Source organism: Cloeon dipterum, chromosome 3 (genome assembly GCF_949628265.1).
Source record: "Cloeon dipterum chromosome 3, ieCloDipt1.1, whole genome shotgun sequence".
Classification (NCBI taxonomy): domain Eukaryota; kingdom Metazoa; phylum Arthropoda; class Insecta; order Ephemeroptera; family Baetidae; genus Cloeon; species Cloeon dipterum.
The window spans coordinates 11,666,926-11,688,734 of record NC_088788.1 but is presented as its reverse complement, the minus strand read 5'-3'; the positions used below and the strand labels follow the sequence as shown (position 1 = coordinate 11,688,734).

Sequence of the window (21,809 nt, the reverse complement as noted above, 5' to 3'; positions counted from 1 at the left end):
TCCAGCAGGCGGCGCGAGTGAATCGACACCATATAAAAAGTGGCTTTATTTTCGCTGCACGCTTGAGTGCCCACTAATAGGCCGCGCAGCACCTGGGTCGCTCGCGCTTTGTCAGTCGCCACTAGCGCATGGTGCTGGAAAGGTGTCTGCTCAGTCGCTCAGGCTGGAAACCAACGTGCTCTGCGGTCGGTGCTTTTAACCCTTGATCTCCGTGAGAGGAAGTGATCACCAACGCCAAGACAGGATTGCTACAAAGAGGTATCTTATTTGTTTATTTCTCTTTTCGATTTTTTTTCATATCTTGTGGAATAGGATAGGAACATACATGGCTGAAATTCGTATTTTAGAAGTGAGAAAGAACAATTTCAATCATTTACTTTGAATAAATTTCATCCAATTAATAAGCTTTAGCCAAAATTGAATCGGATTTTAAATTAAAAAAAATACGGTAAAATAAGAGAACAACCAATTTTATTGGAAATTAAACTTTGACATTCAAAATTTCACTAATCATCCTGAATTAATTCGCGCAGAGCTTAAAGGGAAATCCCGCGGTCTGACCGCCCCTAACATAATATTGTTTTTGCATCAAAATTGCTCACTTTAGACAAAATGATTTGGAAAAACTTAACAATCTGATTTTTGGTATTGACGAATTAAACCGATTGGTTATTAGTCACTTTAGACTTTCTGAAAATCTCTTGATTTTTACATTGAGGTCAAATTGGGCCACTAAAAGGTTACAAAATTAATAATTACACTAAAATCATTTAAATATTCTGAAAGCTGATACAATATTGCTATATTTATCACATTCGATAGCGCAATTTAAAAAAACTATGATTTAAGCAGTTTTTTTAATACATATTGACAAAAGTCATCAGCTTTTAACTTAGCCTAAGCATAAAAACATCGTAAAAATACCCCGAGGAATTTTTAAAATTACATATTGATGGATTTGTCTGATCATGGAGAGTATTTTTACCAAATTGCACAACGATTGGAAAAAATTGCCCATTATTAAAAATTAATAACTTAAAAGACCCCATTCTAAGGTTTAGTTTATAGCTCATCAATGGTGATAGATACGAACTTTTTTGTCATTTTCTTCTAATTTCATGAAAGTCTACATGTCTGATGCAAAAATAATTTTATTATCGGTTAGTATGCGAGGTTTCGTTGTTATAGCCATCAAAAATTTTTAATTTAATGAATTTCCTGCGCGTGTTTCTTATATTTTTAATTAATTTCCTGGACGTAAATCAATTCTGTATACTGATCCGTAATATTTTACACGAGTTTATATTTTACAATTGAAAATAAGTGTCTGTGTATATTTATTTCCTGTCATTTTAATTGATTTAATTTAACGCCATGTTAAAAAACCGCCAGCTCACTATGTTTTTAATTATAACATGAAGCGAAAAATGTGATGATGGTGCAATAAATATCATAAATTGAACAAACTCTACACAATTCATGCTTGTAAAGCAATAAATAGTTCCACTGAACATCTTCCGCATATGAAAATAAAAAGCACTGGTTAGAAATTTTTAGAAAAGCCATTGTTTGAGGAACTAACTTGAGCAGAGTTAAACATGCAAATTCTTTTTCCACGGTAAATTATCCTCGCAAATTTGTTTGAAGAAAACGAAAATAAAAGTGCATGGTGAAGACATAAAAAACAATGCAGTGACGCGATCTGCTGTCAGGTTTGATGACTCCAAACTGAATTTTGTCATGCATTGTGTGTATCGACCGCAGTTTGAACTCGGAAATAAACATTTATTGGGTTCAAGTTGAGGGAACAAAGCTGCGACGGACAGAAAAGATTTTCTAGACGAAATAAGATAAAACGGTAAATAAAAATATCTGAATGCTTGTCAATGAAAGTTGGCACAAAAAAAAGAGAATGAAATGGAACGCACACACGATTAGCAACATTAATTAGAAGAGCGCGCCGGCAATATAAAATTTAAAGTTGTTAGCTCCCTGAGAAAAGAACGCGTTTGACAGTGGCCCAAATTCAAGAACGCATTAATAGTTCTGTGAATTGCATCTCATATCAGCGGAGAGCACGAGATGACAAAGGCTCGACATGATAGCGATGGGAACATCTGAAAATTGAACAAGGCGTGAAAGCGCAAGCTTGATTTGATTAAGGCTCATGTGTAGCACTCATTAAAATTTAATGAACTCCAGCAGCGCTATTAATTTTTGTCGTAAAAATTGCCAAACCTGTTTCAACACTCTTTTAATCGGCAATAATTTATTTCTTTGAATATTAGAAACGTATATTTTTCGAATCAAATGCACGGTCAAATTTGGCGAAGTACTCATGTAGGTCGAACGGAAGCTTTTCCCTGCAGCCAAGCGTTCCCATCCCATCGCAATATATATGCTGCAGCAGCCGCACACTCTTTTTACTGGCCGGCAGACCAGAGATGTTATCAGCGGACGCATCTTTTTCACTAATACAAAAAGTGTCACGGAAGTTATGAAATGAGCACCGGTGCGTTAGTTAAATTGCGTCGCATTCAAGGACAATTAAATTAGCTCTCCATCGCGGCAGTCCAGTTTTATTTTCACCTCCTCTGCGCGCTGCTTTTTCTTTTTGCGACACTTTTCTCGTGAAATCTACATTTGTAGCGCAGTGGAATTCCTTGGCAAGGGCGACAGCATCCTTTTGGTCTCGAATTCTTTCCAGCGCTACTTTTTGTGCCAATATTGCCTTTCTCCGTTCTTTATGGCTGTCAGCAGTGAAACTTTATTCGCGCTTTGTGAGCAATAAATATACTTGCAAAGAGAGTGGACGCTCAAGTTTAACCCATGCACCGAAACATGTGCGAGTTGGAATTTCTTTCAAATCATTCAATTTCACGGTCATCGATTTAATAAGGCACACTTTCATAATTTACTGAATGTGCACACATACGAGAGCACCGATCGATGAAAACCAGGAATGGATCAATATTTTGGCCTCGCTCGGCATATTAATTTGCGAACACTTTGAAGGTTTTTCCTTTTGATTCTATTAACTAAAAAAATGGACTGGAAAATCAAAACAAAATTTAAATCATGCTTTTAATTTGATTTTTAGAGAAGAGTTTTTAATTATTATTATTTTTAGCTTCCTTTTTTGGCAGAAATGGTTTTTTTAATTTTAAAAATTTTCACATTTACAATTTAATGGTAGTTAATGCTATTTTGTTTATTCGATAAAATCACACATTTTACAATTAAATTTCCCTTCTTCCTAAATTCGTTTTTATTTTTAAATGGGAAAAATCGCATTTCCCGTGTAAAATTCTATAAAAAAATAACTGCAAAATTCTGGTATAAAATGCTTTTATTTTAATTTCTTAAAATCACATTGGATTGACCTCGAACTCTCTAGCAAGGCTTATCGCAGTCGAAACCAAAAGCCGGTGGGGAGCAGAAAAGGGCAGGTGTGCTGCTTTTCTGGCTGTGAGTCATCCCCCGCTGCGTGGGAGTCCACGCTCACTTTTCCCATAATATTCACGTTTGGTAGGCAGTCAACAAAGCGTGCATTGGATGCAGTTTTCCGCGGACGCGAGCAGAGCTAGCGTGGCGAGAGGCCGGTCGGTTTCCTTTCTGCTCGCATTTTTACATTTACGCGCGCGGTACACGTTTTGCAGCGTCGGCTGCGGCGGCAGGAAAAGGGGCAGATTGCCGCGCGACTCGCGTTCACGCACCGCTTGCTTCGTACGCGCGATTTATTATTTCATTTTCGGCGGCAGTGCGTGCGTCAGTAGCTTTTCAGTAATAAAACGCAGGCTGAATCTCATTAATCGCTGCATATATGAATGCAAATCGCGTGGAATAACGACTGACTAATTAACTCGTACCAAGAGTGAAATTGGAAATGAAATTATTATTGTTATTTTTGGATCTTCCTTTATATAATTATGTGTCAGGATGGAAAATTTCGAACACGCAGTAATCCGGCTTGATTTCGCATCTAAATCAATCATTTCTTTAAACTTTGAATTCGGGCAAAAGTAAACAATTTAATTTTGTTTTAGATCTATGATGTCAGATCGCCTATACAGAACTTAAAAATAGAAGAAAATAAATTTCTTCAGTTTCTCTCCAATTTATTCGCAGAAACCCATGACTGTCTTTACATTTCTAGGACGAAATACTTGATTTTAGGCAGAAAATTATTTTTACCGGCTGAGGAACAGGTTCAGAACCTTTGCAAATTTGGAGAAAAAAAACAGCCATGAATAATTGGTCAATTTCTCATTGAATAAAGCGAATTCCCAGGAAGAAACCAATTTAAATTCCAAAATAGCCCTCTTAGAAAAGTGATCTAGCGGCTCGGAAGATGTGACCGATTACCGTCGTGACACACCACTTCTCCATGCCGTCGTGCAACTCACAATCCGAGCAAGCAGAATGGTTTTCCTCTCTTTATGCCGATTTGTGCGCGCGCGGAAGGCACAAAAGGATGAATTTTCAGCGGAAGACAGGGAGAATTATAAAGCGTCATGATCCGTGATCACACGTCAGACACAGACACCGTGAAATTCTGAGTCGACTCCAATTACACTTTCGTTGCCTTGATTATTATTACAAGGGGGCTTACGCGCGTACCTGCACACAATAAAGCAATCAAACACTCATCGCCACTCGTGATCCTTGCAATACATATGCATGTATTAGCCTCAGCAAGTACAAGGATTGTTTGCGGTGAGGAAGAGAAGATTTAAATTAAATGCTCCTATCGACAAACACGCTCTTTAAAGATCAATTACCTTTTACGTGAAGGCTGCGCTGCTCTTAAATGCACTCTTAACTTTTTTGCCATTTTAATTCTGTGGGAGTTTACTGGCTTAAATATTTTTAACTTGATTTTCATCCTCTCGTGAAAAATGTTTCGTGTCTAGTAAGACAAAGGTTAGTCTAACCCCGAGTCGAATTAAATGACACGCACCTGCTGTGAAAAGGAAGTTACGAACATACTTGGGAACGCATCCATGCACCAGCACCTGACATTTGATCCTCAGAACGCCTTTCAAGTTCAAGCACGCCAACTTTGGGGGCTGCGATATTTTTATACAACATATTATTTCTATCCTAACACTAGCACGCAGTTCGTGATTTCCGTTTCTCTCCGCTAGCAAGAGAAGCTCCACGAGTTTGTGTGCAAAGAACATTTTTATTATTATTTATTCTGTTCTCGTGATGTTACAAAAGAATGAATATGTACTTAATAACTTTTCTTGTCAATCCTGTTCAGTCCATGTTCAAAGGAGTTGATTATTAATTGGTATAGTTGTTACCCTTCATATAAATAAGCTTGTATTTTTAGAAAAAAAGGCAGCTGGTAGCATACCATACTGAAAATAATATTCTTCATATCGCGATAGAAATTGTATTGTTTCCCCCACAATATTTTTAGCTCTTTTTATTTGCCCTACTGTATATGGAAAAAAATATTTTAACACCACGCAACTTACTAAATTTTTTCACCGCTCCAAATGGCTTGGAATATTTTTTAAGAAGAAGGAGAGTGAAAATGTTGCGACAGTTCGCATTTTCTATCCTTTTTGTTTTAAATTTATTCAATAACTTATAAACACGTTGTAGCCTTCAATTTTACATTCGAAATTCAGTTGCAGCTTCATAAAAAGAAAATAAATAGAAATTAATGAAACTGCCAATTGGAGCAATGGAAAATAAATTGGACAAAAATTTCAATCCAATTTTTTCATCTTTGACAACGATTATATATTTAAGCTAGAAGAAACAAGAAAAATACTGACTCACCATGCGGCTAAAAACGATTGCGAAATAAAATTATACCAATAAATTTCTGTAAAGGCTTTTGGCAGAAGTAACAAGTAAGTGCTTTTTCACAAAATCACATATATACACTCTCTTTTTTAGGATGCGTTAATTTCTCATAAATTCATTCTTTTTATCTGGTACGTAACCTGGCCTTCCCCTGCATCTTCGCCAATTTACACTAATCTCGATGGCCTTTGTTTTCAAGAACCCACATTACCATTATATAAAAGCTGTCGCAATCGACACGTCTGCGGCGCGTCTCTGCGCGGTGATATAATAATTAAAAAGCTGCGTGTGCACTCGCACTCGCATTGCGAAAATTTCTAATTCGTCGACCTTCGCGAGTGACGTCAGATGGATGCACTCGGACAAAACAACGGAGCAGATAGGATGACCCCTGTCTCTCTGTTCAACGCGAATGCAAATGAGCGACGGTGGTTGAACTTTCTATCTACCTACCATCCGTGCCGCGAGTTTTTGTTTCAAGTGCGGTTTTCTGCATCCATCTCACCGCGCTAGCGGGTCAAGTGTACGGCTGTCGGAGCGGAAAACTAGCAGGGCGCCTCCTTATTTATTTTTCAAATCACCTGCTTACTTATGCAACCCATCAAACCGCGATTGCGGGTCATCCTCCTCTCACACTCCGCGCGCCATTGTAAATAAGTGTTTGATATGTGAGAATGGGAAATTGATACAATGGGGCAATTAAAAGGCGTAGTTTTGTAATTTCAATTCCTGCATCTTCGGTACAGTTATGTAGATGAGATAAATTTTCACGAATAAAATAGCCTGCATTGCTAATAGAATATGGTGGACTGGTTCACACATTTCAAAATAAATTATGGTTCATAGAAACGAGAGCAAATTTTATTTGATTTAAAATTAAAAATAATTTTGCTATACATTGAGTATTTTCATTTAATTTTTTTGGAAATTTCCAAAAGAGAATACGAAAAATATATTTCATTGCAAGGCCGACATCAATTTTCAAAATAAATTTTTTTCACAGCCAATAATATGATTTAAATTTTCATGCATCTTGGATTTTTTCCGATATTTCGCAGTTTTAGTAATACTGAATGAGGCCTGGAGGGGTAGGAAAATATTCTGTTCTTTATTTCTTTTATGTGAACGGTTGAAAAATAATCCCTCTTCGATTTTTCACTTTCGATGCCAATTCAAATAAATAAAAATAAAAGAAAAATTTGTTCTGGTTTTGATTTAACCGGATTTAACTTTAAAAAAATCTTTCTAATTCCATTAAGGCTATTAAGCACTCAATTTAAGTAATGGAAATCGCATCTGCCGAAAAACACTCCATCACTGTCCAATTTCCACATCAAACGTCCGCCGGAGTGGCAAGTAGCATAAATTAAAATGTCGACACGCGTTTCCAGTGGCTGGCAATGTAATTGCCGGCGCTTAATAGTCATTTTTCTCTTTCCAAGATCCTCTTTCTTTCCAAACAAACAATTACAGTGCTAGAGCAAGTCACAGTGAGTGGAGCCCGAGATTTTTATCGACCAACTCCCCTGGTCTGGTGCTATACAAAAGCAGCGCTTGAGCCGGCAGGCGTTGCTCTCGAGAGTGTGCATGTGTGTTTGTTTGAAATATATTACGATCATCAGCATCGGAGGACGAGTACGCGGATGAGGTTCACGAAACCACAAAACGAGCGAGTAGCGAATGCACGGAAAAATAAAACGATGAAACTACTTTCACGCTGAGAAGTGCTGCAATTTATTTAAAAATATCACAGACAGCATGAGAAAATTTGTAAATACAACGTTCATTGCTTCAATATTGAAGGGTGAATTTTCCTTTTGCAGTAAATAGTTCAGTTACAGCCAGAAAATTCCAATTCAAAATGCTTCGAATTTGCCATATTGAAATTTTAATGTAAATATTTTTAATAATTTAATTTGAGCTTTGTATTTATTTAAATGATAATTATTTCATTCTATTTTAAGTATTGTTAGCTTCTATTTCAATCTGAAATTAATACAAAATATTTGGTTTGGCCTTTTTATACTATTTTCAGTTGTTAATTTTACCAGTAAAACGTACATTCAATCAGAATTATTAGAACGTCTCAAATCGATTTTTTACAAGAATTATAGGAGCTGACCAAACGGAAATAATACGGTCAAGAACTAATTTTCTCGCTCGCTTAACGCGGAGACATCGCGCGAGGCATTCATTTGATTTCAATCAAAATGATGTCGTTTTGTCACAAAAGCCTCGTCGGGAAAAGTGACACACGCATCTCGCAGAGCGCACGTATGAAATGATTTTAAGTTATTTGTCGTGTGCTGCTCCACATCTCGGCTATAAATGTGTAGCGTGCGAAGAAGTGTCTCTCTCGTGGGAGCATCTTGTCGCTGCTACAGTACAAACGTGTAACACACCATGCAGCCGCGAATCATTACGACCTACAAATTTACGCCAGAGACGAGACCTCAATAGTGTCCTCGGCCCTTTCAGACGCAGGCAAATGCGTGGGAATCAAACTTTTTAATTGGATATTGATTTCTCCTTGGGCACCAGTCAACTGTGATATGGGAACTGGAAGGCGAAATGGAAAGTGGAGGTGGAGATTTCAACGCACGATTTTCACTGATAAAAAGTTCACAGAGTGATGGATGGATCTCGTTTTTCACAGTCTCTCACAATCAGATCCGTGATCCGGGGATGTGAATGTGAAACGATCACGCAAAAGGCGTTTAGTATAATAAATTAACTTACTCTATAATTTTATGAAAGACCAAATTTAAGTCTTGTTGGAATGACCCCTATTTGTATTGACAAAAATTTAGTTTATCAAAGAAGCCACTATTTTCTTCATTGCTAAGAGCGTCAATTAATTTTCAGACTAGTTTCGGCTTAACATTTGGAGTCCTATTTCATGGTAAATATTTTAAATTAGTAAAGAATTTGAAACTTGCACTTTTGTTGAAATTTTTTGCATGAAAAACAATGTTGTTTTTGAGATTTTTTATAATTAAATTTTTTCAGTCAAAGTAAAACTCCGATTTAAAATTTTCTCCTTATAAGCTGTCAATTTAAAACTTGGTGCCATAATTATATACATATTCTTAGTTCGTTTTTGCTTGATAGAACCGTACGTTAAATAAACAAAACCACGTTTTTGTGCCTCCACGGCGAATGCAGTTGTAACTGTTCCTTGAACACACACACACACCGACCACCTTAATAAAAAGGTGTTAAAGCCACGCGTTGGCCAATTACCGAGTGACGATGCTATGGTCCGCACCCTTCATACATCAACCCACTGCGAGGAAACAATAAAGGTTTTTAATTGTTTTCAGCAGACTCGGTCCCCGCTATAGTCAGTCAGGTGGAAACTTCCGGCGCGCCGTGTCCGGTGCTGCTGCTTCATTCCGACATCATTTGCAGCCCCTCTCCCTCCGCCGAAAACCATACATGCATGCATGCACTGCATCACAGCCGCGTGCAACGACTCTATCATTTCGGCAACGGGCGGTTTTGTCAAATTTATGGTCTCTTGCATCTGAATTACAAAATAATACCTTAGAAAAATGCCAATTTCTGCAGCCAACAGAGTTCAGAAACGAATATTTAGTTAAAAAAAGAGATTCCTCGTGGGAAATTGTTGAGGTAGATATTTTTCATGCTTCATACGCACAAAAATGCTGTTTTTTACTGATGATGACGATGATTCTCTCATTATTTAAAGTTAACTCAATTGATGCTCAGTATTTAATGCAGCATTTACAGGTAAAAGAGACCAAGTAAGATTTAATCCCTTCTTCATCAACGTAGAGAGCCTTGAATCTAAAAATAATTTTTTCCTTCATATCTATGGATAAAAAACAGAGTATTTTAAACGATTTATTAAATATGAAAGTATTTAACTAGTTCTACCGATTTTACAATGGCTTCTTCCACAAGCAGAAATCAGGTGTGATGGCTAACAAGTCGGAAAAAATTGTAAAATAAAATTATTATCACACGCTCTCGTACCGAACAGCGGCTGTTTCGGCCCGCAGGCCTTATTTCATTAGTTTTAAAATGAAAAGTTATGAAATAATTGTATTTTGAGAACTTAATTTAAGAAAGATTTTGTGCGAGAGGCTCAGAGGCGAGCAGATGCCCAAATAAAGCTATTTGTTTACGGTAAAAATACAAGTTACAATTTTTTTTAATTATTTTAATAAACAGAGAACACTTGAGTGTGTGCTTGTGCATGGTAACAAAACTCTGCAGCTATACCCTCTATCGCAATTAAAAATGGCAAGAAAAATAAGAACAAGATTTCAAGCAGGTGGGCTAACAAAGCGCAAAAACCAGTCGGTTTTATTGTAGTCAAACCATTCTCCCATGTCTGTCACATGCAAAATCCCATTTTCGGCTACTGTATCTGCAGCAGATAATCACGAGAGCAATACACGATGTGAATCTCTCGCAGCTTGACTGCATCTCGACGTCCATTGTTGACGAAAAGGACGAATGATTGAGATGCGATGAAGCGTAATCGGGCATTTTAAACACGCACAAAAAACACATCCCGCCAAGAGAAAAGCCTAGAGACGGAGTGCGAACAGATTTCTGGACCGGCCGTTCGGCACGAGAATCAGACTGAGGTGTGGCGGATTTTGGTCGGGCCGATTTTCCGCTCTTTTCGCCCGCGAACGCCAAATTACGTATTCACGGCTCGCCTTTCCTCGTCTGACCCTGCTCAAAGTTAATTTGCTGTGCATAATGGTCATTAACGGTGCTGCTGTTTATATTTTCGGTCTGTTTCACCTCTTGCATTCTCTAAATTCTAATACGATCTCATATATGCGAACTTGAGCCTAGCATTTTAATAATGCACCTCATATTTCTTCGGCTGCTGAAAATTTTTAAATTTTTTGTTCATAACTGGCAAAGTCATTAAATTGAAGAAAATCAAATCAGGATTTAAAAGAAAAAATCGTTTTGGATCAACTTACAGAGTTAAAATAATCCCAGAAGTCCAATGAATCGTATTACAGCGTTAAAATGGAATAAAAACATCTATTTTTAATTCAATGAATCACAAAGCAACTTTTTCTAAACCACACATCACCCTGTTCCGATTCCGGGCCAGACAAGAAGCCAAACTTGAATTCCGAAATGTGATACATCACTTTCGAAAAAGTGTTATCTCTCGTCGGCGCCTGACGGTTTGAAAATCACGCTCTCGCATCGAGTTGTGTGCCAGTAAGTAGAGAAGTGTATGGAAGCTTCTTATTATACCCGGTATATGTAAGTTGAATTAAAATGTAAGGTTTCTGGTCTACCACATCAGAATGACAGGTCGCTGAGGAGAGACCGCAGTGTTGAAAGTATGGTGGTTGCATCGCTTGCTTCACACCGGGAAATAATGAAGTCAACGTGCAACGTGCTTTTGCCTACCTGATGGACACACTTGATTTGATTAAACTGGCTAATCAATTCACCTAATCGAACGAGAGAAAGGAGACAGCTGCTGCGTTCAGCCGGTTGACATAATCTGCGACAAAAAATCAATGTTGAGTCTAGGATATTTCTTATAGCGAGGATGAAGTTTATTTCTGATGTTACGGCACAGGTGAATAAACCTTTAAAAAGACCGGAAAGGCTTACATGAAAATCGTTTAATGAGACAGGAAAATTAATATTCGGACAACAAAAAGACTTTGCGCTGTTAAAAATGGAAATTTTTGCTAATTCATCACAAACACAAACTATTCAACAATTTGATTTTGCTGCGGAATGAACAGACAAAATCCAAAGAAAAGTGTCGAAATCGATTTATCGCGGACCAATCGCATTATACTCACTAAAAATATATATGCAGCATGAAAAAAATATAGACCGCAACAGGAGCTGCAATTTGTTCTGCTCCTTCCACCTCGCGTGGTATCGCAACAGCCTCGATCGCACTATCCAATTCAGCAAATCAATCAAAGTCAGCTAGTGTACTATTAACTTTCCCCCGAGGCACATCTTCCTCGTGTCCATGTTACAAATTTGGTTTTTGCATCTTGCCTGCAGAGTTTGGACAGCGAAAGTGGAGGAATGACGCAACTAGTGCCTCATCACAGGTGGCACGGCTAGCCCGATGATGCTTGCTCACTGTTGGCGGGCGTTGCTGCTGACTCTCCTGGGGTCTGCACTCACCCTGGCCCTTCAGAACAACCGCCCGCCCAGGTTTATTATCGATGGCCAAACGGAAATCGTTCTGCGACTCAAAGAAGGAACACCAGCAGGTTAGAACCCAAACATTTTATTTTAAATACTAGTTTTAAATTAAATTTAAACATTAAATAATAATACAAATTTTCCTCTGCAAAAGCTACTTTTATTGCGTTTAAAAATAGACGAAATAATTTTATGGCATGCGGCTTTAAAAATTGTGGGAGAAAAATTATTTAGCACGTTCTCATGCAGAATTGCAGCTATTTTAAACTCTAGGACCTCATCAGCAGGACTTTACCTTCAAAATAAAATTAATCGTTAAAAGGGAATCGGATTCAATGTCCATGGAAAACGATTGCTTGCATTCAATCAAATTTATTTTAAAAATACGAATTTTCCTCTTTGAGCCACACATTCAGAAGTTATATAATTGAAATAAATAGCTACTGTTTTATAAGCGCACGTGATATTTACAGCTTTCCATTATTGATTATAAATATTTTCTGGAAAAACAACTTTCTCTTCAATTATAATTTCTCAGTATTGATTTTTTATTGCTAAAATAATTCCTATAGCAATGTTGTTATTAAACTGTTATTATTATCATCTTATTAATGTAACCTTCTACAGGGAGCCTAATTTACCGCCTCCGCGGGTTTGATCCTGACGGAGACTCGCTCACATTCGGAGTAAGAGAACATGCTGGTCAAGAAATTTTAAGCATAAAGCGCGTGAATGACTATGAAGCGCACATTTATCTGAAAAAGGAGCTGGATCGCGAGGTACGCCGTAAATTTTTAATACTGATCACTTCACAGCTATTTTTTTTTAAAAAAAAACTAGCTGAGGGACGAGTACGCCCTCGTTTTAACCCTGACCGATGGCCGATTGGGCGATGGAAATTTCATTACGCAGAGCTTACTCATCATTGTTGAGGACGTCAACGACAATGCGCCCATTTTCAAGCCATACCAGCCGTCCATCACCGTTCGAGAGGACAGTCCACCTCAAGTTCTCGCCGAACTGGAGGCCACCGACCTGGACGAAGGCCCTTATGGACAGGTTTGACGCAGAATCTCTGAATTGATGGAAAAACACTTATTTTGGTGCAAATAAAAAGGTTGTATTTTCGCTTGGAGAGCAAGACGGTGAGGAAGGCATGTTTTCCGTCTCCACCGTGAACGGAAAGGGAGTTGTCCGGTTGGTCGGGCAGCTTGACTACGAGAAGAAGTTTCTGTATCAACTGCGAGTCCTAGCGAGGGACAGATCAAACAATGAGCGAGTAAGTGGGATTTTTTAACACTAAATTATTTATATTTACCGACGTGTTTTTTTTCCGAAATTATTATTTCCTTTAAGTAAAATACATGCTATTGTATTTCTTTATTTTCAATTTTTTTCTCTAGGTGAATACTGGCACTGCTGCCTTGCTAATCAGGGTGCAAGATGTCGAGGATCAGCCTCCAGAGTTCGTGGTAGTACCGCCGGTTACCAGAATCAGCGAGGACACGCGCCTGAATTCACCAGTGCTCAAAGGTAGTTTTTGCCTGATATTGAGACGATTGGGCAAAAACCCATTGATATTTTTTCAGTGAAAGCCGTGGATGGAGATCGCGGTGTGAACAACAAAATCAGCTACGCGATAACCAGAGGCGGTGCAGGCATCTTCGGCATCGACTCCAACACGGGAATCGTGTACAATCTGCGGCCTCTGGACAGGGAGGATCCCAAGAATAGCAACGGCGCCTACATTTTGGAGATAACTGTAAGCATTATGGCGAATTGCACTTTTATTACAGCCGGCCAAGCGTGGATTATTTGATCGTCGGGTAAAAACGGTCGCAGAAACGGGAGCTGATTGATAGAGAGAATAGATTTGACGAGTCACTCTGTTGTTTGCTTTTTTGTTGAGTAACACAGATCGCTTTTGCTGCCGATTTTCACGCTTCCACTCTCGTAGGCTGCTTTTTGCCGCTGAGAAAGAAAGCGTTTACTCACAGAGTGCGTTTCATCCTCATTAATCGAATCGTATTTTCAAAAGGCCAAAGAGGAGTCCCGGACTTTGTCAGCGGCGCCCACTGCCAAAACGGAGGTCACCATCATGGTTATGGACGTAAATGACGAGGCACCACGCTTCAGAAGCGCCGCTTACGTTTGCGAGGTGAATGAAGGTTCACAAGCAAACTCGCCTCTCACCTTTCTGGGAAACACCAAGCCGGAGGTGTTCGACCACGATCAGGTTGAATTAATTTTTCTCCCGAGAAATTTTGATTTGCTAATTTGTATTGTTCAGGGAAATAACGGCACCTTCCAGCTGTTTTTGAACGGTGACAAAGGGGTTTTCGAAGTCACCCCTAGGGAAGGAGTAAACGAGGCTTCGTTTTTAATTAGGGTTAAAAACCCAGCCATGCTCGACTATGAGCAAGTGAAAAGTATTCCATCCCAATATACCTTTTTTCTCAAATAAAAAATCTATTTTGTTTTTTCAGCCATGAATTTCACGCTTGTTGCCAAAGAAACTGTGCCAAATAATCCAAAATATAGTTCTGTGCCTGTCACCGTCTTCATTCGGGACGTGAATGATAATTTCCCCGAGTTCACCGAGTCAATATACGAGGTTAATATATATTTTCAAATTTTGATTTCAATAATTTTAAAGCATGAATAACAGGTCTCCGTGCCAGAGAACTCAAGAATGGGCACGACGGTGGCCTGGATTCAAGCCATGGATGACGACTCGGGCAATTTTGGCACCCAGGGCATCAGGTACACCAGCGTCGGAGGATCGTCGTCGGAAATGTAAACAACCTCACTCTCCGAATTTCACTGCAGAGTCATAGCACGAGTCTCGCTTTCAGTTTACACCTGGATGCCATCACTGGCGTAATTACCATCAAGTCTAATGACATCTCCTTTGACCGTGAATTGATCTCGAGGCACTACCTGACCGTGGAGGCACGTGACGATCTCGGCAGAGGAAACAGGTAATTAGAGCCTCTCTTTAAATCTCGACTTCCGCGTCACGCGTCGTGCCAAATTTAATTTAAACTTGACTGACGCCTTTCCTTCGCAGAAACACGGTGCAACTAACTCTGAATATATTGGACGTGAACGACAATGCACCCGTGTTCACGCAAGACAAGTACGAAGCCAAGCTGATGGAAAATAGCGATGATTTCAACCCTCCGCTTTTCATTGAGGCTTACGACGATGATCTCAACGGTGATTTAATTTCAATTTTTTTATCTGCACGGCTCTTGACTATTTTATTCTTGCAGGAACTGGGAATAGTGACGTTTTCTATACAATAGTCGCGGGCAATGCCTTGCGAAACTTCACGATCGACCCCGTGACTGGCAGGGTCCGCCCCTCATCTCCGATTGATTTTGAAAAACTGCCTGGCTCGAGTAAAAACGGCGTCAGGGCAATGAACCTGGTGATCAGGGCACAGGACAGGGGCGAGCCTAAACCTCTTTACTCGGAGGTGTCACTGACGGTGTACGTCCAGGACGTGAACGATCACGCACCACGCTTCGAAAAATTGCACTACGTTACAAGCATACCAGAGGATTTTGCTGGAGGCAGCTCTGTCATTCAGGTAAATTTTTCTATTAAATTGCTGCCAATGTGGTGATGCCAAGAAAAAATTATAAGTGATTATTTAAATTAATTTTCATATTAAATAGCCCTTCATTGTACTTGAAACATTTTTTATTTGTTGATCTCCTCCTAGATGGATAGCGTTCAATTGTCGAAAACTCGATTGATATATTTTACACTTATGCTTGCTATCTCTTCCAGATATTATTTTTAGTAGTTTAAATGTAAACCTAATCAATCAAACTGTACCTATTTGAATTTAAAAATTAGATTAACAAAAATTTATTTGGCTTAGGTCAATGCTTACGACATGGACGGCTCTCCTCCCAACAACGCAATCGCCTACCGCCTGATGTCAGGCGCGGGAGACAAATTTGTAATCGATTCTGAAACGGGATCAATCACCGTCGCCCACGGAGCCAGCCTCGACCCTGACAAAACGGACCCAAAAACTGACCTGTACGCCCTGAAAGTCCTGGCCATCGATGGTGGACTGGGAAAGGAGCAAAAGTCAACCGAAGTGATGGTCGAGGTGCAGATCGAGGACGTGAACAACAAGGCGCCGCAGTTCCTTGATCCTGGCACGATTAGCGTCAAGGAAAACGTGCCGGTCGGAGAGGATATTTACCGCGTCAGGGCAGTTGACCTGGACGCCAAGTCGGTGCTCAGGTACTACATCGACGCTGCCAAGAGCGAGGCGCGGAACGAGGAGGGCATCAGGGTCAAACAGTCCGACTACAACTACACGGCGGTGTTTGAACTCAGCTCTTTGGACGGGATTTTGAAGGTGGTCAGAAATTTGGACAGGGAGAAGGTGGACCTCATCAGACTGGCTTTGAAAGTCGAAGATTTGGCCGCGGCAAGGGATGTCCAAATAGCAACAGGTGAAACATAAAAATATTCCAAATACCGCGGTTTTATAAAAAAAAAACTAATTTACAGCTTACTTGACTATTTTGGTCGAAGACGTAAATGACAACAACCCCAAATTCCGATTGCCGTATTACCAACGCTCCATCACGGAGAACAGCAAGATCGGCGTCGTAATAATGCACGTGACGGCGGACGACGCCGACAAAAACCGCACGATCCGGTACACCATCGAAGGTCCAGAAACCGATCTGATTTCTCTAGACCCTGAAACGGGAGAGTTGCACGTGGGGAGTAAGATTGATCGAGAAGTGCATTCGTGGATCAATGTGACCATCAGAGCGACGGACAACGGCTCGCCGCCGAGGTACAGCTTCACCGAGTGCTATATACAGGTGAGCGCCTGCGTGGCTTACAAGTATGCAACCGGGATGACTCGCGAGTGGGGCAGGCTTGCATAGCAATAATTGTTGGTTGAAAATAACGCATTTAAACTGATGATCAATAAATGTGTAAATTTTATTTGCTTTCAATTTTATCTAAAAATATTTTTACTATTGCAATCATAACTTTAACTGCCGGGGGAACTTTTTTATAGTTGTAAATGATAGTTCAAATCATTAAATTAATATTTCTCAGGTTTTGGATGAGAACGACAACAATCCATTTTTCGTCGGCGATATTGTAAACATCACAGTGAGGGAAGACGCACCAATTGGCACAGAAATAGCAAGACTTGAAGCACGGGACGCTGATGTTGGCGATTTCGGCAAAATCACATATTTGTTGGACCGCATTTCCTCTGGGGTAAATATAATTGAATAAATTGTAACTAACTATATAGTAACTAAAAATTTTCACACAGGGAAAATTCCAAATAAATCCCGATACTGGCGTTTTGAACGTGTCTGAGGTTTTGAACAGAGAAGAGAGGAATTTTTACACTTTGATCATCGAGGCTTGGGACAATTACCATTTTGGATACCTCTCTGGAGAGAGCAGAAACGCATTTAAACAAATTGGGTAGGAAAAAAATATTTTATGGTGAGAATAACTTACTATTAAGTTTTTAAACAAAGGGTTCACATTGTCGACGTAAATGACGAAGCACCAGAATTTGAAGTATTTGACGGCTGCGCTAGTATCACCGAGTTCCACCCAATCGGCGAGTTAATTACCGTGGTAAAGGCCCACGACAAAGACGACCCAACCACTCCAAATGGCAGAATGGTTTTCTCCATTGTCGGTGGAAATGATTTCGGTCGAGTTTCATATAAAACTTAGTTGAAATCATGCTAAAGGTGTTCCTTTTAGGTCTATTTAACATCGAAAACCTGGACTTCTCGAGTGCTAAAATAACAGCAAGCAAACCCTTGAAAACGCTGTATGGCAATTACACTCTGATCGTGCGTGCCCAAGACTTGGGAATTCCCCCTAACGACGCGACCACCGAAGTTAGGGTGTGCGTCACTGACTTTAATGACAACGCGCCGCATTTTTTGACTCCCCCTCATAACTACACTGTTATAATTCCCGAGGTAACAATGGACGGTATGCTTAAATTAAATCAGGGTTTAAAAAATATTTAATTTAAAGAACGCAACAATTGGTACGCCCGTAATTGAGGTGCATGCAGTTGACGGTGACATTGGGGCCAATGGGGCCGTCAGGTACCGCCTGAAGCAAGACTCTTTGGGCCACTGGAGGACCTTTGAAATCGATCACGTGACAGGTTCCGTCAGTCTGAAAGAGCTGCTGGACCGTGAAAGGCAAAAAATTTATGAAGTGTGTTAATCAAAATAAATAAGTGTCACGCAGAATCATAATTGCTCGTTATTTTGGTAGATTCGCGTGGAAGCATACGACTTGGGCATTCCAACTCCACTCTCGTCTGATTTGGATTTAATGATATACGTCAGAGATGTGAACGATTTTGAGCCACAGTTTGTTAAGGACGAAGTGTCGGTGAATTTCACAGGTATAGCAGATAATAATTATTATAAATGGCGAGAGTTTAATTCATTAATAATTCATAAAACTAGAACACTCACTTCCTGGGGAGGAACACGCTAGGCTGCCGGACACGATAGACAGGGACGAAATCGATCTACTAGATGGGCCGCCGCCACCTGTTTGCTATTTTATTGCAGGCGGAGAGTCGGCGGACAAATTCCATCTCGACGCTTACTCGCACGAACTCACGGTATGAAAATAACAGATCGTAAAGAATTTATCGCCAATAATTTCGCGAAAAATTCCAGGTTGTCAAAGATCTGGACCGTGAAGCTCAAGACAAGCATGAGCTTTTGATTCGGGCGACTGAGAATTGTCAAGAGGCATCCTCAATCACACCAGCCGTGGCGGATTCTAATTCGAACAATTCGCTCTTACGCGTGGTTGTGAACGTAAACGACGTGAACGACAATGCACCAAAATTTGTGAAGCACGTCTTCACAGGTGGCTTCACGACAGAAACCGATTACGGCACGGAATTCATGAGAATTAAGGTAACACGCCTTGAAGAAATTCAGGAATTATAATTTCTGACCAATCATACCGTTCCAGGCGATCGACTTGGATGCGCCAGAGCATGGGAACATCAGCTACTACCTCAGCGGAAATGTCAAAATGTCCCTTAGCGAGGGGTTGGAACACGTGAAGCGATCGCCGTTCGTCGTGGACAGATCCACCGGAGGGGTCATCCTCAATTTTGACCCTCAAAGGGGCATGAAAGGCTATTTTGAATTCATGGTAAAATAAATTTGGTTCGGATAATGAACTTTTCTAATTTTTTAACGCAGGTGATTGCAAACGACACGGACGGCCTGCAAGACAAAGCTATTGCCCTCGTGTATTTGCTGAGGGAAGATCAGAGAGTGAGATTTGTTCTGCGTCAACACCCAGCGGAAGTTCGCGAAAAGATCGACAAATTCAGGGAGTGAGTTTTAAAATGACCTGGCTTAATTCTTACTACTTTTGACCATATGCCAGTTTTAGACATACAATTTTGTGAATTTTACTCTTAAAAATTTTATAGTTAATCTGATGTAAAACCCGAAATTCCTATCCAAAAATTTATAAAACGAAGAAGCATTTTCCTCATATTTTATTTTTCCAAACAAAAAGTAAATTTTGTTATCACTTTTCTGAATCAATCCTCAGTATTCTGGGCAACGTGACTGGCGCCATTGTGAACGCCGACGATTACAAGGTGCACGTGAACAGCGACGGCACAGTGGACAAAACGAGGACGGACCTCTACCTACACTTGGTGGACAAGAGGAACAACTCGATCATGGACGTTGCGGAGGCCCTCAGAAGAGTCGATCTCAACATAGAAAAGCTTGACGCACTTTTCAAAGTAATAAATTTCCCCCATTAAAAAGTGCAATACTCAATCCGCCTTGTCACCAGGAATTTAATGTGCTGGACACGCAACCTGCCGAGGCTCAAGCACTCAGGGCGGAACCTGAGAATATGCTTCTCTTCTACTTCTTCTTCGCGACCGTCTTCTTGAGCATCCTGCTGATAATGACGCTGTCGCTCTGCATGGTGCAACGCACTCGATATAGACGGCAGATCAAAGCGGCCACCGTCAACGCTTTCGGTGAGCAAACAACCCTTTCCACAATTGACGAGCAAAACTGTAATCCGACGACCCATCTTCTAGTAGGTGCGAATCCGGGTGCGAGGCTTTCGGTCAGAGCGAGCAGAGTGCCAAACACAAATATGCACAGCACCGAGGGATCCAATCCTATGTGGATGCAAGCGTACGAAAACGAGTGGTACAAATCCGATGAAGAGGTCGAGCATGGATCTACAGAGTAATTTCTTTTACTATTTTTGCATTACTTTAAAAATAAATTTCTTCGTACTTCCAGACAAGCGTCAGAGCAAGATTCGCTGGATGATAACGCTATCACCTCGGAGGAGACGTGCGGGGAGAGCCACGACGGCGCGGATTCCACGCCGCCAGTCACTCGTGCGAACAACAAACAAAACATTTTCTTTGGCAAGGAGAGAGTTCTGTGAGTCGCCTTTGCTAAAAATGAAACTTGAACCTATTTGGAAAAAATGTGCGTTTCAGCAGCAGTGGAATTATGGTAACACAGCAAGAGTCCTCGAGTGTTCTAAAAGAAAACAATGATGTGATCAGAGGCACTTTTCACCAGAACCTGTACACTCATTTCGAGAAGCTGAACAGTCCGTTCGGACGCAAGCTCGAAACTACTGAACTTTAAACAGAGACAGACGTACATGCCTCAAGTATAAACAGTGCAATCGCGTAACCTACATGCATCGAATTTTTCGCCCTCTTTGACGTGTGTTTTGTGTTCTAGATTGTAAACATTTTTCTAAACTTTTTACGTTATTCATCTGTACAGTAATAAAATATTTATAACGTATAGCATCATTATTTTTATTTACCAGTAGTCTGTGTAATTTAATTTTGCAGCTAAATATTTTCAGATAAAAACTTTGCTGCAGATATGATCACATTGTGTCGAGTCAGAACGCCAAAGGGGCAATTATAAATGACGTTAATAATTTTGAATCATAAAAATGGCCCAGATACATTATTATGGGGAGAAAAGGTATGTGAAATTCTGATTTATGTGGCTGACCAGTAGTTGCAAAAAATAATTTAAGAATAATTTTACTATGGACTACAATATTTTTTGTGGTTAAAAACAAGGAGGAATTCATAGGAAGTTTTGTAATTTCTGGTTTAAATTAAGAGTTATTTGACTATTTTTAAAATTACTCCAATTATTCTCATCTTCATTTAAAAAACCAGCCATTGACTAAGTCATTTTCAAGGTCCTCAATCATTCTTCCAAATTTCTTCTAAATGCGCTAAACAATGTGAAAAATTAATTTTTAATATAATTAAATAAATAATTTCAAAGTTAATTTATGAATAAATTTTTTCAAACCCGTGTATTTTACCCTATTTACGCAACTTGATTTTAAAATTAATATATCTTCTGGTGAATCTTCTTAATAGTTGTTGCACACATGTCATAAAAATGCAACATATATATGCCATTAAGAGATAAGGTCGTTGCTGGTTATTGAGATATGTGCGTAACGATAATGCGGCTACATTAATTTAACAACCATTGAACCCATCGATAATTCCAGGCATGACAAAAATTACTTGCATTATCTATCTATGTACGCACCTTTTATATTATGGGAGTTCAAAAGCAGCGCGAATCCACCTGGCTCATCGGGCACAATTTTATATTGTGTGGATATGGCCTCCCAGTTTCCCTTTGAGAGGAAACCTTTTTCTGTCCAATTATTATCTCCAGCGTAATCTCACAACAATA

At 39.7% G+C, this 21,809-nt stretch overlaps 1 protein-coding gene across 4 annotated transcripts; it reads left to right on the top strand.

Moving 5' to 3' along the window:
• Positions 1–103: 103 nt before the first annotated feature.
• Positions 104–20,881, top strand: Cad88C (cadherin-88C). Of its 4 annotated transcripts, none has more exons than XM_065482651.1 (31): positions 104–258; positions 11,860–12,074; positions 12,634–12,785; positions 12,847–13,065; positions 13,124–13,285; positions 13,410–13,539; positions 13,596–13,768; positions 14,045–14,242; positions 14,297–14,435; positions 14,493–14,620; positions 14,675–14,802; positions 14,862–14,987; positions 15,077–15,225; positions 15,282–15,601; positions 15,899–16,487; positions 16,546–16,868; positions 17,113–17,280; positions 17,339–17,496; positions 17,553–17,734; positions 17,788–18,011; positions 18,070–18,258; positions 18,319–18,451; positions 18,516–18,676; positions 18,735–18,980; positions 19,039–19,224; positions 19,275–19,411; positions 19,636–19,834; positions 19,888–20,080; positions 20,147–20,297; positions 20,355–20,501; positions 20,561–20,881. In XM_065482651.1, exons 2-31 carry the CDS (start codon positions 11,927–11,929, stop codon positions 20,712–20,714), a joined length of 5,712 nt encoding a protein of 1,903 aa, XP_065338723.1. In that variant the 5' UTR covers positions 104–258; positions 11,860–11,926; the 3' UTR covers positions 20,715–20,881. The 4 variants fall into 4 exon arrangements, with proteins under 4 accessions (XP_065338723.1, XP_065338722.1, XP_065338720.1 ...); XM_065482650.1 differs by having other exon boundaries at positions 105–258; positions 20,144–20,297; positions 20,564–20,881; XM_065482648.1 differs by having other exon boundaries at positions 105–258; positions 20,144–20,297.
• Positions 20,882–21,809: the final 928 nt, after the last annotated feature.